This window comes from Fusarium verticillioides, chromosome 6 (genome assembly GCF_000149555.1).
Source record: "Fusarium verticillioides 7600 chromosome 6, whole genome shotgun sequence".
Lineage (NCBI taxonomy): Eukaryota > Fungi > Ascomycota > Sordariomycetes > Hypocreales > Nectriaceae > Fusarium > Fusarium verticillioides.
In genome coordinates this window covers 3599330-3614536 of record NC_031680.1, presented here as the reverse complement: position 1 = coordinate 3614536, position 15207 = coordinate 3599330, and the positions used below count along the sequence as shown (strand labels likewise).

General features: G+C 48.4%; 7 protein-coding genes across 9 annotated transcripts; 4 read left to right on the top strand and 3 right to left on the bottom strand.

The window, feature by feature from the left end:
* Window positions 1–404: 404 nt before the first annotated feature.
* FVEG_14885 (hypothetical protein) lies at window positions 405–1019 on the top strand (the record flags this gene model as incomplete). Its single annotated transcript, XM_018903921.1, has 1 exon — window positions 405–1019. One exon carries the CDS (start codon window positions 405–407, stop codon window positions 1017–1019), a length of 615 nt encoding a protein of 204 aa, XP_018744601.1.
* An 11-nt stretch (window positions 1020–1030) lies between these two features.
* Window positions 1031–2374, bottom strand: FVEG_01625 (hypothetical protein; the record flags this gene model as incomplete). The annotated part of the gene is made up of 1 exon (XM_018888629.1): window positions 1031–2374. One exon carries the CDS (start codon window positions 2372–2374, stop codon window positions 1031–1033), a length of 1344 nt encoding a protein of 447 aa, XP_018744602.1.
* Window positions 2375–2800: 426 nt separating this feature from the next.
* On the top strand, window positions 2801–5904 carry FVEG_14886 (nitrate reductase-like protein; the record flags this gene model as incomplete). The annotated part of the gene is made up of 5 exons (XM_018903922.1): window positions 2801–2961; window positions 3017–3127; window positions 3178–3411; window positions 3457–5198; window positions 5246–5904. The coding sequence occupies 5 exons, from the start codon at window positions 2801–2803 to the stop codon at window positions 5902–5904; spliced, it is 2907 nt and encodes a 968-aa protein (XP_018744603.1).
* A 216-nt stretch (window positions 5905–6120) lies between these two features.
* Window positions 6121–6661, top strand: FVEG_14887 (hypothetical protein). Its single transcript, XM_018903923.1, has 2 exons — window positions 6121–6296; window positions 6358–6661. Exons 1-2 carry the CDS (start codon window positions 6185–6187, stop codon window positions 6495–6497), a joined length of 252 nt encoding a protein of 83 aa, XP_018744604.1. The 5' UTR covers window positions 6121–6184; the 3' UTR covers window positions 6498–6661.
* Window positions 6662–6905: 244 nt separating this feature from the next.
* FVEG_14888 (hypothetical protein) lies at window positions 6906–9179 on the top strand (the record flags this gene model as incomplete). The annotated part of the gene is made up of 1 exon (XM_018903924.1): window positions 6906–9179. The coding sequence occupies one exon, from the start codon at window positions 6906–6908 to the stop codon at window positions 9177–9179; it is 2274 nt and encodes a 757-aa protein (XP_018744605.1).
* FVEG_01628 (hypothetical protein) lies at window positions 9166–11773 on the bottom strand. 3 transcript variants are annotated; one of them, XM_018888630.1, is made up of 7 exons: window positions 11285–11773; window positions 11197–11237; window positions 10844–11149; window positions 10562–10791; window positions 10442–10503; window positions 10272–10393; window positions 9166–10225 (listed from the first exon to the last, which is right to left on the bottom strand). In XM_018888630.1, exons 1-7 carry the CDS (start codon window positions 11729–11731, stop codon window positions 9244–9246), a joined length of 2190 nt encoding a protein of 729 aa, XP_018744606.1. In that variant the 5' UTR covers window positions 11732–11773; the 3' UTR covers window positions 9166–9243. The 3 variants fall into 3 exon arrangements, with proteins under 3 accessions (XP_018744606.1, XP_018744607.1, XP_018744608.1); XM_018888631.1 differs by having other exon boundaries at window positions 11197–11773; XM_018888632.1 differs by having other exon boundaries at window positions 10844–11237.
* Window positions 11774–13308: 1535 nt separating this feature from the next.
* FVEG_01629 (hypothetical protein) lies at window positions 13309–14045 on the bottom strand (the record flags this gene model as incomplete). Its single annotated transcript, XM_018888633.1, has 2 exons — window positions 13309–13343; window positions 13595–14045. 2 exons carry the CDS (start codon window positions 14043–14045, stop codon window positions 13309–13311), a joined length of 486 nt encoding a protein of 161 aa, XP_018744609.1.
* Window positions 14046–15207: the final 1162 nt, after the last annotated feature.

Below are 15207 nucleotides of genomic sequence, written 5' to 3'. Positions count from 1 at the left end.
GTGTTTGCTCTTCATTAGCTTGTTCTCGTGGAAGCGTCTCACAGTGTGATAGTTGAGCCCCAATTATGCTGTGACAAGAATAAAGAATCTAATTGACATTATCATAGATTACACAGTTCTTATCTGGATTAAGCCATTTCATTATCTGACTTTGTTGGCTCTTAGTGACTAGTTATTCTACTCATTATCACGTCATGACAGTTTCATTTGGTGGGCCTTGCGTCCAAAGATCGGCCCTCGGTTATCATTTGCGTATATCTGCATTCCCGGCCCCGATTGAATTGGAGCATTCCTTCAATTTTAAAGCAAACATTGAACTGAACATGAAATCCACATCTGTGAAGCCACTTATCTTGGCTGGTGGAAAGTCCACTCGAATGGGGTCGCCAAAACATCTATTACCCATGCCTGATGGACGCCCTCTATATCAACACCAAATCGAGATTTTGCGCAAAGTATGCCCTGAGACAGAGACTATCTACATTTCTCTGGCTCAAGATTCAGAGATGGATGAGCTTCTACAGAATGCCAGCAAGGTCTCGTACGAAGTCACTCCAGGCGAGAATAGCATCGAGATTATTCTAGACTTGGAATCGAGTCAAGGGAATGAGTCGAAGGGCCCGGCAACAGGCTTACTTGCTGCCTACGAGTCAGACCCAGAGGCGACTTGGTTAGTTGTGGCCTGTGACTACCCCTCCATTACGGCAGATGCACTCCAGGAGTTACAATCAAACTACAAGCCTCCCGTTACATGCTTTAAGAACCTAGAAGGCTTCTGTGAGCCTCTCTTGGGCATATGGAGTCCAGAGGCTATCAGCCATCTCAAGGAGAACTGCAAAGCCGGAAATCTCAGTCCCAGCAAGGCTATTCGGGAGCTTGGCGGTCACATGTTACTTCCTGAAGACTCGGAGGAATTACTACGAAACGTGAACGTCAAGTCGGAATGGGAAGATGCGCTGAAAACATTGAGAGATGAGCCAACAGACAATTTCATGGAAGAGCCGTTGGAGGTGCTATAAAGTGATGTATTTCAGGATACCAGAGAGCTACTCATGGGATAGCAATATACCATCTGGCCCGTCTCGGTGACCTCGTTTGCCTTGATATAAATCCAACAATTTGCCTGTACGAAAGGTGCCATCTTAGCTGGACCGAAAACCCCAGTAGCTTCGTGGACTGTTAGCCCCCGGTCGCCTGTGATTTGCAGAACTCCAGCTCTGAACCTGTCGCAGTTAAGTCCTCTGTTCGGCGCATCCATAATGCTCTTCCGTGATGAACTACCTGGTTGGAGGTCCGCCAAGCGTGCAAGTACAGGCTTCTCCGGTTGCTGGCCCAAGAGATAGCGCATATACGGGATAGTCAAGAATTTGAAACAGGCTGCGGCAGCACCAGGATTTCCTGGTAGTCCAAAGAAAGCTACCTCGCCCCAGGTAGAAGGTAGGAGGGCGAAGAGAACCGGATGACCCGGGCGGATAGCTACGCCGTGGAAGATGATGGTTGCACCAAGAGTTTCCAGTGCTTGACGGACGTGATCGAACTTTCCGACTGATACACCTCCACTCGTAATCATGATATCCACTGCCGATAATTCCAATCGGCCTTTTATGGTCTCAACAAGAGCATCCACTTCATCTGTAACGGAGCCTCCAAAAGTTACATCGGCCCCGGCCTCTTTCGACGCCACCCTCAGATAAACTCCATTGACGTCTCTGATATGAGACTTTTGGGACGTCAGTTCGTTGCCGGTCGACCATATACATACCCGCGGCTTCTTCCTCACTTTGACCGTCTCAATGGCGACAGAAGCGAGGGGCATGATGTTTGATGTCTGGATAATGACTCCTTCCTTCGTCACCAGGTCTCCCTTCCGAATATCTTCACCCGCGAAACGACGGTTGGCGTACCTCGGTATCGGCTTCCTGATGGCAATACAGGCTCCGAGCCCTGGGTCTTCTGTCGTAATTCTAGCAGTGTCTTCAACTTTTACACACGCATCGAACACTTCACCAAGTGCACCCTCTGGGAATCGTCCCCCAGTCATGATCTCGAAGCAAGGCTCGGTTCCATCGCGCTTATGACACAATGGCAGAGTCAGAGAGTCATCCCCAGCAGCGATTGTACCTTTGACGTAGAAGAAAACCGGGTGCTCTGCTGAAGCTAACCTTGTACTCTCTGAGAAGATCGCGTAGCCATCCATTGCAGATGTGTCAAACTCTGGTGTTGAGATGGGGCTATAGTGATCGCATGCCGAGACTCGTCCGACTGCCTCGTCCAGTGAGACCAGCTCAGTTCTGTCCGACTCATCTTGACCTTTTCTGACCTCAATGGCAGCCCGGCCTAGCTTTGAGAGTGCGGAGTCATATGTTATGGTCATTGTCAGTGTCGATGTTGTCCAAGTGATAGGTCTGGTTCCGCCGACAGGTTCGGTCGGCGGCGCTGAATATCCATGGTTTCTGGGCGCCGGAGATGCACTGTATCAATGCGGATCAGAATATGCGTATTAAATACGCTAATAAATCTTCGACGTGTAACTCGTCAGTGGAATTGCTATTTATCACGGAAACAGTCATTTGCGTCACTAATAACGTCAGGCTAGCATCATCCTGTCAACATGACCATCGGCTATGCCATCTTGACGAATTATGCTCAGTACCACTTTGTCGGTAATGCACAGTCATTTGCGTCGCATTAACAATTTTCTGGGGAGAGCTGCGACCGCCCAGGTATTCTCAGTGATTTATTTTGCCGTCCGTCTGCCTCTTCTTGTCCCATCACCCCTTAGTTAATGGACGACGTAAATATGGATACGTGCAGCGAAGCTCCCACAATATGCTCGCGGGACTCAATTGAAGATATATGGGGTCCGAGAACACCATATGTTCATCAGTGGCCTACGAGGGTTGATCATGCTTGTGACGAGGAGCCGGAGAGATGGGTGCAGAGTGCTTGTGTGCTGTGCAGGTAAAAAAACTGGCTACAGACATGTTTGAGAGCTTTTCTAACAGCATATATCTAGCAATGGTTGTGGGCTAGACATTGGTGTTAAGGATGGCAAGGTAGTCGGTGTGAGAGGCCGTGCTACCGACCGCGTCAATAAAGGAAGACTAGGTCCCAAAGGACTAAATGGGTAAGTTGCGCAACGACTTGGACTTCAATTAACTAATTTGAGGTGACTAGTTGGAAGGCAATCAACAGCAAAGAGCGACTCACTCACCCCCTGATCCGTCGAAACGGCAAGCTTGAACGTGCAACTTGGGGTGAAGCCATGAATCTCATTGTCAAAAAGTCAAAACAGCTCGTTGAGAAACTCACAGCCCACAGCATCGCTTTCTACACCAGCGGCCAGCTATTCCTTGAAGAATACTATGTTCTTGCTTTGATCGGGAAGGCTGGACTGAACACGCTTCATATGTAAGTTCCCTACTACTAAAGAGATCATATTCTGATGACCCTCAGGGACGGAAATACTAGGCTCTGTACTGCGACTGCGGCAGCTTCAATGAGGGAGTCTTTTGGGTCCGATGGACAGCCTGGTTCTTACACTGACATCGACTATACTGACTGCCTCTTCATGGTAGGGCATAACATGGCAGCTACCCAAACTGTGCTTTGGTCGAGAGTTCTTGATCGACTGGCGGGCCCTACTCCACCAAAGTTAATCGTCGTGGACCCTCGTTACAGTGAAACTGCCTCCAAAGCTACACTTCACTTGGCCCCAAGGATTGGCACTAATCTCGCGCTGCTGAACGGGATCCAGCATCTTATGTTCAAGAATAGCTGGATCAATGAAGACTACGTCTCAAAGCATGTCGTCGGTCTTCAAGATCTCAAGAGCACAGTTGAAGGCTACAACCCCGAGAGAGTTTCAGAAATCACTGGCGTCCCAGCCAGCAAGATCGAAGAAGCAGCCAGTATCCTCGGTCAAACACCAAGTCTTCTCTCTTCAGCTCTTCAGGGTGTCTATCAGTCGAACCAAGCTACAGCAAGTGCCTGCCAGATCAACAACATACATCTCCTTCGTGGTTTAATAGGCAAAGCAGGAAGTGGTATCTTTCAGATGAACGGTCAGCCAACTGCGCAGAATAACCGCGAGACTGGCTGCGATGGCGAGTTCCCTGGGTTCCGAAACCACCAGAACGCAAAGCACATGCAAGAGCTGGCAGATCTTTGGAACATAAACAATGTCCAGGTGCCGCACTGGAATGAACCTACTCATATCCATAACATGTTGACGTTTATGGAAAAGGGCTCTATTCGAATGGTCTGGGTCTCTGGGACGAACCCCCTTGTCAGCTTGCCCAACCTCCCCAAAGTCCGGGACATCTTTACCCGACCGGAACTGTTTGTCGTTTGTCAGGATATTTATATGACTGAGACGGCTTCTATTGCCGATGTTGTTCTTCCAGCTGCCCAATGGGGTGAGAAGACGGGGTGCTTTACAAACGTTGATAGAACAGTGCATTTGTCTCACAAGGCCGTCGAACCACCAGGAGAGGCGAAGCCAGATCTTGAAATCTTTCTTGGCTACAGCCGTCGCATGGGCTTCAAGAACAAAGATCACAGGCCTCTCACGCCGTGGACACAGCCAGAAGAGGTTTTTGAGGCATGGAAGCGTCTGTCTGCGGGCAGGCCTTGTGATTACACTGGCATGTCTTATGCGAAACTTACAGGCGGCTCCGGGATCCAGTGGCCCTGCAATGATCAGTACCCAGTTGGAAAAGAGCGGCTCTTCGACGACGGTGTTTTCTTCACGGATATAGACTACTGCGAGAGCTATGGTCATGATCTACAGACTGGAGTTCCATACTCTGAGGGATACTACAAGGAACTCAGACCAGCTGGCCGTGCAATCCTCAAGGCGTGCGAATACGTGCCTCCATACGAAGATCCAGACGAGGAATATCCTCTGAGGCTGTCAACGGGACGGAATGTTTATCACTTCCATACCAGGACCAAGACAGGAAGAACCGCGTTACAAAAGGCATGTCCCGAGCCTGAGATTCGTGTATCCGAGAAGGATGCTGAGAAGTTTGATGTGAAGACTGGCGACATGGTTTCAATCAAATCCAGACGAGGTGAGGTTGAGATGAAGGTAAAAGTTGGCAAGATTTCACAAGGCCAGGCTTTCATTCCGTTCCATTTTGGGTATTGGGACACAAAGGATGGAAGAGCACGAGCCGCAAACGAGCTTACCATCAGTATGCCCCCTTTTCCTGAATCTTGAAGTCTCTACTGACATTTCTAGCTGAATGGGACCCCATATCTAAGCAACCGACCTTCAAATCTGGTGCAATCTCCATCACGAAAGTCCCAGACGGCCACCCACCGGCAAAAGAGCGGCAATCCGAAGCTTTGGAAAAAGCAGAACAGAATGATTCTGCGACTTCCAACGTCATGGAGATTGATCTCAGCAATCGCGAGCGTCAATTGGAGACTTGGCTAGGCGAAACCTACGAATCAATCCTCCTCCTCCGCGACATAACAAAACAATTACTAGACCATCTAGTGGCTGAATCAGAAGCTCACTCTGGTGTTCGTATTCTCATCCAAATTACCAAAGACACAGCCAAACGCCTTAAACCTCACGTTGACAAGTTCGGTGAGAATCAAGCTCGTGGCAGACACGCCGCTCACACATTGCGCGACTCATTGTTCCCCGAGAGCAACGATACACCGAGTCAACTGCAAGTATTAGAAGCACTGCGAAGTCTACAAGTGTATTTGGCTCATCTTCGCGTTGGGCTGGAAGCGCTGAACCCTGTTAGTCAAGCGATTTGGGATGAAGAGTTCTTCCAGGCGGTGCTGTATGCTATTTCTCAGGTTAAGAGGATGCAGGATTGGGTGACGACGCAGATCAAGGTTAGGGCACCTCAGGCGCTTTTAGTGCCCTGCAAGGTCGATTAGTTACGCGCCTACGGGCTTTAGTGTATGGATATGATGCGGGTGTAAGCATTTTATGAGGTCAAGTTAGTCTGCGATAGCGGTCATATGGTGACGCCATGGATCTCAGTTCCAAGTTTTCGGGCAGATAAGCGATGGGCCCAGCCAGTTGGTAAAAATGGGTCGTGGACCCGAAGCCAAGGCGCTGGGTCATTCTTCTTTTTGTCATAACAAGAGTCTTGATATTCCTTTACTTCCAGTGTCATTCAATATCATTAATATCATTATTCTATCTCCAGGCAACATGTCTTCAGTCTCAGAACCTCAACCTATTGCTCAGCCTGTGGGCATTAATCAGCAGGGATACACTCCCGAGTCCATGGAAATGGCTCAACCTCGAGCAGACCAACTTACAGGTATGTTTTGGCGATATCCAAAGTGTAAGAGTGTTATAAGAGGTAATAATTCGCTTTCCAGATGCCCAACAGCTTCAAGGAAACCCGGAACCTGATCTCAGTCTAAGAGGCGGTGAAGACTGCGACGGCTGGTGTCGTGGGCGGTTCTGCTTTATTATTCCCTGCCCCATACCTATCAAGTGTTGCTTCATTCCTCTATGATCAGATGCCTTTTTCTTTTCTTTTCTATTTCCTTCTTTTGGTGGTGCCGGGATAGGATATACTGTTGACAATTTCATGACTTGAGCTCTATATCTTGAGCAGTATTTTCATCATTACCTAGCCTCGTACTTCACTAGGTTGTGTATGTTTGAATTAATTCACAAGACTTTTAACCATTATCTTTGCCACCGACACAACTCTCCAAGCTATAGAATACAGTCAGGATTGATAGATGGCGATGCGTCGTATCGACTGATCTACCAACAATCTGACAGGGATCCAAGGCGTCTTTCTGATTCGCTATCCCGACTCCATTCTAAGCGCCGAGGCCTGACATGCGGACAACATCATGGGGAACAAGACATGGATACTCATGTTCTCACATGTTATCTCTTACAATGATCCGGGATGGCATCGCCTTTCTTGTATCTCCCCCTGCATGGTGACGAGATCCGCGTTCTGAAGATCGAGCCTGCTAATGGCATAGCCAGCACTACGGAACGCTATCCAATAATAATCTCACTTGAGCACGTCTCTTTGTCCTCCGCGGAAACGAACGCGTCCTCAAAACAATCCAAAGGGGTTGGAAGAACCTGGCCTGAGCTTTCTGTGACACCTGACACCGATACGCTCTTCAAGAACGGCAAAGATACGCATGCACGCGAAGGCGACACACCCCTTACGACGGAAGAAATGCTCGCTGCTGAAAATGATCTACCATGGCGATACGAATGGGGCGATTTTATCGCTTTGTCGTATGTATGGGGTTATCCAAAGAGAAAGGAAGAAGAGCCTCCGTATCTCATCACGGTCGACGGCGTTGCTTTTGAAGTTGGACCAAACTTGTACTTTGCTCTGACACAACTCAGTCGAAGTGCGAGAATTCGACAAGGGTTCAAAGTCTGGATCGACGCAATCTGTATCAATCAGGCTGATATTGACGAGCGAAGTCAGCAGGTCACGCGAATGCGTGATATCTACCAGTCAGCGTGGCAGGTTCTGATATGGCTCGGCCCCGAAGAGCACGAGAGCTCACTAGCTATATCCGCGCTCTACTGGTTAGCACGTGAGTCTGAGCTAGACAAACCAATGGATAACTTCTACTTCGAAGAGTTCTCGGTTGATTTGCGGCCTCTGGTCATTATATGGCCCAGATACAAAAGTTCGATGAAGAAGGATGTTTACAGAGCGCTATTTCACTTCTTCACAAGGCCATACTGGCGCCGAATGTGGATAGTCCAAGAAGTCGCAATGGGTAACATGAACAGTCCTGTGCTCTGCGGAAACAGTTGTATCTCGTGGAATGATCTCTACAAAGCTGTCGGTATAGTAGCTGCCGACGAGTCAAGATTCGGTCGCGAGATTCTCGAAACTGTTCAACCACGGATCTTACCAGCATGGTCGTTTGAATTTGCTCGAGACAGACTCCTCCAAGAGAGAACTTGGGCGCCGGAGCGAATGTGGAAGATTCATCTGACCATGACGGACATCCAACACAACCAAAAGCTTACGTCTACATCAACTGAATGGGGAGAACTTGTGCGGGCACTAAATCTTGCCCATGATGCTCTCGTTACGGAAGAGAAGGATAGGGTTTACGGTATTCTCGGTATCAGAGCCGTCGCCGAGAGAGTTCATATCGAGCCGGATTACAAACTCTCACTATCAGCAATCTACACCAACTTTACGGAGGAACTCTTGTCGAAAGGGGACTTGAACATTCTCCGCCTAGCTTCTAGTCATGGTGGATATATTCCGTTCAAGAGAACCTCAGACAGTCTACCTCCACCTGTGCGAACCCGTTCTATCGCACCAGTTTTACTAACCATGCTTGATACTGTTACGAGACCACAGGAAAAGACTCCTGTTGGGATGCCTTGCGAGCATAACCTTCCCTCCTGGGCAATATGTTGGTCCTGCTCGCCAGCACCAACTGCACAGCTTCGAGGAATGTACCAAGCGGACAAAAGTCTTGGTTCCGCGATGTCAAGGCCAACAATTACACATATGGCTCTCACTGCCAAGGGTATCTTTATAGATACCATTACTTCACTGAGCGCATTTCACGTGGACGAATGTGATGGCCGCTATCCTGACAACACTTTCGCATCTAGCTGCAGTATCTACGGAGATTTAGAAGCTACACGGGAGGCGCTCTGGCGGACCATAGTGGCTGATACGATTGCAGAAGATAGCGGTCGTGCACCAGAGAGCTACTCGTGGCTTCTCGATCACAAACTATGGCAAAGAGGCATTGCTGGTGTATACACATACGGATTCGGATTAAATGACTTTATGGCACGAAATCAGCATCTTCGTCTATGCGGTTATACTCTGGAGCAGTTGATATTTGGGAATAACAAATGGCTCACGAAACTAAGGATGGCTATTGGCGATAACTACTACAATTCGACGGAGACGCAGCGGGAGGCTTTGTCATGGGCGATCAATGCGATGGCGTGGAGGAGGCTGTTCGCGACAAAGAGTGGCAGAATGGGACTGGGAACTTGTGCGGCTGAGGTCAACGACAAGATTGTCCTCTTGAGGGGTTGCGATACACCACTTATACTGAGAGAATTCAACGGAGGTTGGAAGCTTATAGGGGAATGTTATACGCACGGCGTTATGTATGGCGAAGTAACAGCCCAGGAGGACGAACTTGTAGATATCACGATTTGTTAACGACGAGTAGCATAATGAGTATCATGAACATATCTAAGTCTAACGCCAAAATTCTGGTATTCTATCACCACTGAAAGCTCTCCTCAAAATACTCTACCCTCATAACTCCATTTCGTAACAAATCAGCAACCGTCTTTCTCGCATCATCCGCCATCTGCGCTGGTCCACACGCAACAATTGCAAGGCTCTCGCCCATCACCTCTTCACTCCTCCTCCTCACCACATCCGAAGCATCTATCCTTCCTTTCCGCAACGTAACTTGTGACGGCCACTCGCTTAGTTCATCTTGAGGCGTATGTGTCGTAAGATGTATCTCAACGCTGAGATTCGTGCTCCCCAATGCATCAGCGATGTCAGTTTGGAGGACGTCGAGTGCGAAGGCGGGTTCGCGAACGGCCCAGTTGATTTTCACGGATCGAGGGGCTGTTGGGCCGGTGAGGAGTTGGAGATATGAGAGGGGAACGACGATGCCGCTTCCGCCGACGATGAAGGTTACATTGTCGAAAAGATGGAGGGGACGGGTATGCCCGTAGGGACCGTCGATGAGGACGCGTTGAGGGACGTTTTTAGGCCAGACTGCTGATGCGGTGTCGCGGAGTCTGGAGGTGAAGCCATCGTAGGGACGGATCAAGAATGTCATTGTTCGAGAGTCACTGAGTATATCTTGTGAGTCAACGGGATCCGAGCTTTGTTCGGCGACAGTGCCGTCGAGTAGAGGAGCTTGCTCGCCAAGGAGCTTCAAACCACGTTGCCCTTCATCTTTTACCATTGCCACGGTAAAGGGGTGACTTTCCCAGCATCGAGGTCCGTTGAGAACATGAATGTAGTAGAATGTTCCGGGAGCTGGTTTGTACAGACTGCTTGACCACGGAACGACAAGTCTAACAATGTTGGAGGACGGATGGTAAATAGAAGTGGCCCAGGTATCCCAGAGCTTTGGGTTGAATGCCGCTATTCGAAGAGCCCGGATGACGCGGTCGCCGACCCAGATGAAGCAGGGGACCCAGAAGAACACGTCGTATTCGCCTTGGAAGATGGAGACGTGGCTGATTTGTTAGACAAGACTAGGAGTGGTGGGAGGGCTAGACTTACGCAAGCATTGTGATGAGGAGGATGATTGACATGATGATGTGTACGACCAAGAATAGTTCGTACTGCTGACGTCGGATCCAGTAAAAGGATGCTCCGACGAGAAGAGACATGACGATGGTTGCCTAAGCTTGTTAGATGAAGTCGCGAGAACACCATGGGAGAAAACATACCACTTCGCCAACCCACCAGAACATGTAGTTCCACCAGAATAGATAATACTCCCAGCCGCCCTCTGTCGCAAAGTTAGCATGAAAACAGTACACAGCAAGAGGTATAACGAAGTTACTAACCCAAGACAATTAACCAGGTATACCCGATGGAGTGGACAATCGCCTGAAGAGTTGCGATTCGCGCAACCCAGCGGTGAAAGTTGTTATACGTTCCAAAGTCCCAACCAGTCAGCCACATGAGGAGGTTATTCCTCATTCCAAAGAGCCAAATCACTGGAAAGTTGGCCCACGATATGATGCCCGTGCGGTCCGAGACATAACGAAGCAACTGTTTCGCCGTCGATGGAAAGCTGCAACCTTGTAAGCCCCAATCAATATGATCCAAGGGTGATTGGTACTTACTACATATTGACCGGCACGATTTTGTATCCAAGGATGCTCAACGCAATGTTGAGAAAGAGGAAAGCGAACAGAGTCCAGGACTGTATTTGAGGGGGGACAGTTCCCCAGCCGACTTTCTGCGCGCATCGGTCTCCGAGAAAAGCCGGGACTGTGATTCGGTTGAGTGCCCAATTATAAAAGTTCCAGAGTCGGCCGCCGGACTTTGGAGAATAGCTGCGAACCATTTGCAGATTGGCGATATAAAGGATGGCATGGTTAAAGACGCCGATAGCTATGACGACGATCCAGAAGGTGATCATGGCGCGCCTATCAATTTTTAGCAATCTTACTGACATATGTGAGGTATTTCCTACCCGTATACATCATGGTAAGTGTAAGTATACGCCACAGAATCCTGCATCACCATCAGTCCCGTTCAACCTTCACTCTCAGATTACCTACCAAAGTATCCCACCAGATCCCAAACCAATGCTCCGAAGGAACAACAACCTCCCTAAACAAAACCCCCTCATCTGTCTCATTCCGCTCAAACCTCCTCACCCTGCCAACATCCTCAGCTGTATAATTCGAAATCACCTCAAACGGCGGTAAGACAACATGCGCCTTCTCCCGACAAGTCTCATTATACGATCCCAGCCCTACCTCTACCGCCCCCGGCGTGCAATACACATCAAGACACAAATACAGCGATAATATCGCTCTGGGGCTGTAGCAGGTCCTCGTAAAACCCGTTTGGTTCCGGAGCACGTCGTCGAAATGCACGGGCTTTAGGCACGCGAAACACGCGTCATAGCATACCCGCTCAGGAGATCTGTCCTCTGCGGCAAGACAGAACGTCCATATTGAGAGGTTGATGAGCAGCGCGCTCAGAGGAGCTGCGAATTTCATGGCGCCGCTGTCGGGGCTGATTGAGGATGGGGAGAGGCAGGGGTTTAAGTTGAGGAGTTTATCAGATCTAAAACCTTGATCAGATAAGAGCAAAAGGTCACGTGTGATGGTGGGGCCTGGAACGATCCCATGCCACGCAAGAAAACCAAGGATCTTGGCCCAAAGGGACAAAAAGGCTAAGGTAGTTTTAGTTTAAGTTCAGGTGGCTCTATACTGAGTTTATTTTGGCACCCACTCTTTACGTCTTGAGTTTTCTTGCTCCCTACGACAATGATCTGATTTTGCCAGCTACGCTACACCCATTGGGAATAGCTCCGTTTGCTAAGTTCTCTCTGCTGAATCAAGCTCTCAGTCACAAGTGTCAACTGCAAATAACACATTTGGCTCACAACTTGCGCATTATCCTAAAATAATATCGCAAAGGCTTCCAGCGGAAAAATTCTATCTTGTTCTCATTCATCACCTGCGTACGCAGCCTAAAGCTTAACCTTGTAGGGGTCAACCCCATGAATACTACAGATTGGCCAACTGCTACAGTGCAAGGCAACAGCCAGGCCAATTCCAAGGATAGTCGACATCGCGTGGAACATTTTTGTCGCTTCGTGGTCGGAATCTTGGCCATTGAGGTCCAGATTGTCATATTGAGGCTTTGTCTTCACAACCTTTGTGACTCATTCGGTGAAGCTTTATTTAACTAAAATCTTAGTCCTGATTATGACCGACTCTCTAATAAGCTTTTAGAGTCAGTTATCATGATATCTAACTTTTCAGCCAAAAGCAAGATCCCAGGTGATAGTGAGGGTAATGAGTTTTACCTGTATACGCTTATTGGTGGCCTTTACCTTTGTGCCCTGGGGGCTGAAGTCTCTTTTAAAACCCTAACCTTGCGCCAGTCATGTTCAGATTGAGTAAATGAGATGGAGAAGATACCGACGCAAGGCTGAAGGGGGACCGAAGAAGAGAATGGCTGCGGGGTGCCATTTTCGCACGCCGGTCGATTGTCAGAACCCATGGGATCAGTTTCTGCTTCGCAGACCTTAGATGCAGAGTCGGACTTGCGAGGTCGTTGTCCCCCGTTGCGTTGCTAGGTCGAGAGGTCGGGCTGGATACTCTCGAAGTGAGAACTGGTAATTTCTTAATACATGTGGAAGAGATGTTCTTGTTCGTAGGGATAGAGCGCAATATAAAATGCGTTATTATTTGCTACTTTTAGACTCCTATAATAGTTCTAGCCCCAATAATCATCTCGCCTGTACCCTGCAGGCCAATTCGCTACATCTTGAAAAGTCTGATATTCCAGTGTTAAAGGCAGCCTGTCCATGGAAGTCGTGCAACGAGGTGAAAGATCATAGTCATGAACGAGATAGCACGCCGTTTGCCTCTTGAATATTTCCAGCATCAATAACCATCGTTCTCCACTGCCAGTACCACAAGCAGGATCAGAGCACCATAATACATTTTCGGTGCTTTTATTGAGAATAGGGTGCTCATCAGTTTTAAAACTGATGTTTGCGAGCCAGTGGATGGAGTCTGGGCAGGCAAAAAACCTGTCCATCTGAAGGCGAAGTATGACACAATCATTTTCCCAATCCCAGCGGTACCGTGCTCCACACTGATTACAAGCGTAGGTGCAGTCAAGGCATTCATAGTCATGAGGCCAGTTCCCCCAATTGGAAGAACACCGAGGCTTTCCTAAGATCATAAAAGATGCGATAGATTCGAGTTGACCAGAGGCATGTTGGCATAGACCGTCTAATTCTTGTAGTTGATTCAGTAAAGCCGACCTCAACTTCCTAATATCGAGATCTTGTCGACGATGGACCTTCATCATGGGAAAAGATCTGGCGTATTCGCTTCTCGTACCTAAGGTAGCATACGAATATTTGATACGTGGCTGAAATACGTGGCAGCTCAATGAATCGTTACGTTTGTCGTAGGCTGAAATATGATCAGGATGTTTGCACGTGATCACCCGCTCGTCTCGCTCCAGTGTATTTTTCAAGGTTATCTCGATATCCAGCCACTTGCCCGAGAGTTTGAGATGTTTGCAAACTGCAAAGTGACCAAGGAGCCCAACGCATCGATTTTCTGTTCGCCGACCTTGAGAGAATAGAAGCTCTGGATGGCGTTCGTTGCATCCAGTACATAGGACTGGTTTCCAGAGAGCTCTTAGTTTATCTTCAAGCTCGCCAGAGTCGAAGAGTTTGCCACAAGGATTGCACAGAGACCTGCGGCGGAACAGCCTTTTGACAATATATAACTCGTTGAAACCGGCTTCCGTAATGCAGTATTCTTCCTCATTACTTCGCAACATTTCCAGTCGAAAGGATTTGAACTCAAAACCGCCCAATAGATGACGCAAGATGCCACAGGTTTGGTGGATCATGTAGAGAGAACTTTGCGGCAAAAGGATCATGATCTGAAGTAGTAACTCGCCCGGGAGGCGCAGCAGTGAAGAAGTCTGTATCGGGAAATGTTGAGGCTCCTGGGGTCGAAGAGACGTCGTTGTCTCTCTGTGCTCTTGTCCGGACGCGGCCTGCACACAAGACCCAGATTCTTTATCGTCAAAAAATGGGACCCTGGATGTGTCAGTTCTTGGTCGAACGCGATGTAGCTGTCGTAAAGCCCATGGCAAGGTGTGATGATGCTGGAGCCTGAAACATCTCTCGGTAGCCATTCTGGAGACTTTTAGCAAAGCACGTATAAAGTATGGAAGATCAAAAAGAGGATGGAGGTTATCTCGTAACTGGCATTGTTTATATAGCCACTGGGTGGGCTTTGTGTAAATATACTTTTTCATTGGTAAACACTAATTTTGGACAGTCTACCAAAGTTTTTGTACCGATCGCACAAGATTCCGGTTCTGGAACATCCAATATCACGTGAAGCTTACACATAGAGTGCACTCTTCAGATTCCGTCGAGTTAAACAACTACGGGCTGCCGAAGCCCAGAGGCTATTTCTTCCCGTGCAAGAAGAAGGCTATCTTGCATGCAAGACGAGGCCGTCTTTCTGCTGACCGCTGATGAAAAGTCAAAGCTTTTACCAACCTCCCTCAGTAAGAAGATTTTGAAGCCAGTGACTTTCAAATAGGTTCAACATGCTTGCTTGATCGCTGATGATTAGGCCACGGTGATTGAGACTTGTGAGCACGACAGGCTAAGAAAACAAAAAGACTTGACAATCAATTCCATATATTTAGTTTGACTTAGTCTAAATTTAGATAAGCTATTGAAGACTCTTAGTAAGTTTGATAAATCCTTTAATTTCTGGGAAGTTGGGTATTTATCGATCACCTCGAAGACCGCAATGACCTCACTCCCTCCTTCCAAGACCTCTTTCTTTCTGAAGACCTGCTTCCTGCTGAAGGCCTCCTTCCAACCACGCAGCACTAGTGGCATCAATGGCTCCTTCTCTTGCTTCGGCAATGGATGCATGTCATCTGGCTGTGAGAGGTCCTTTCGTTGACTTGCTTT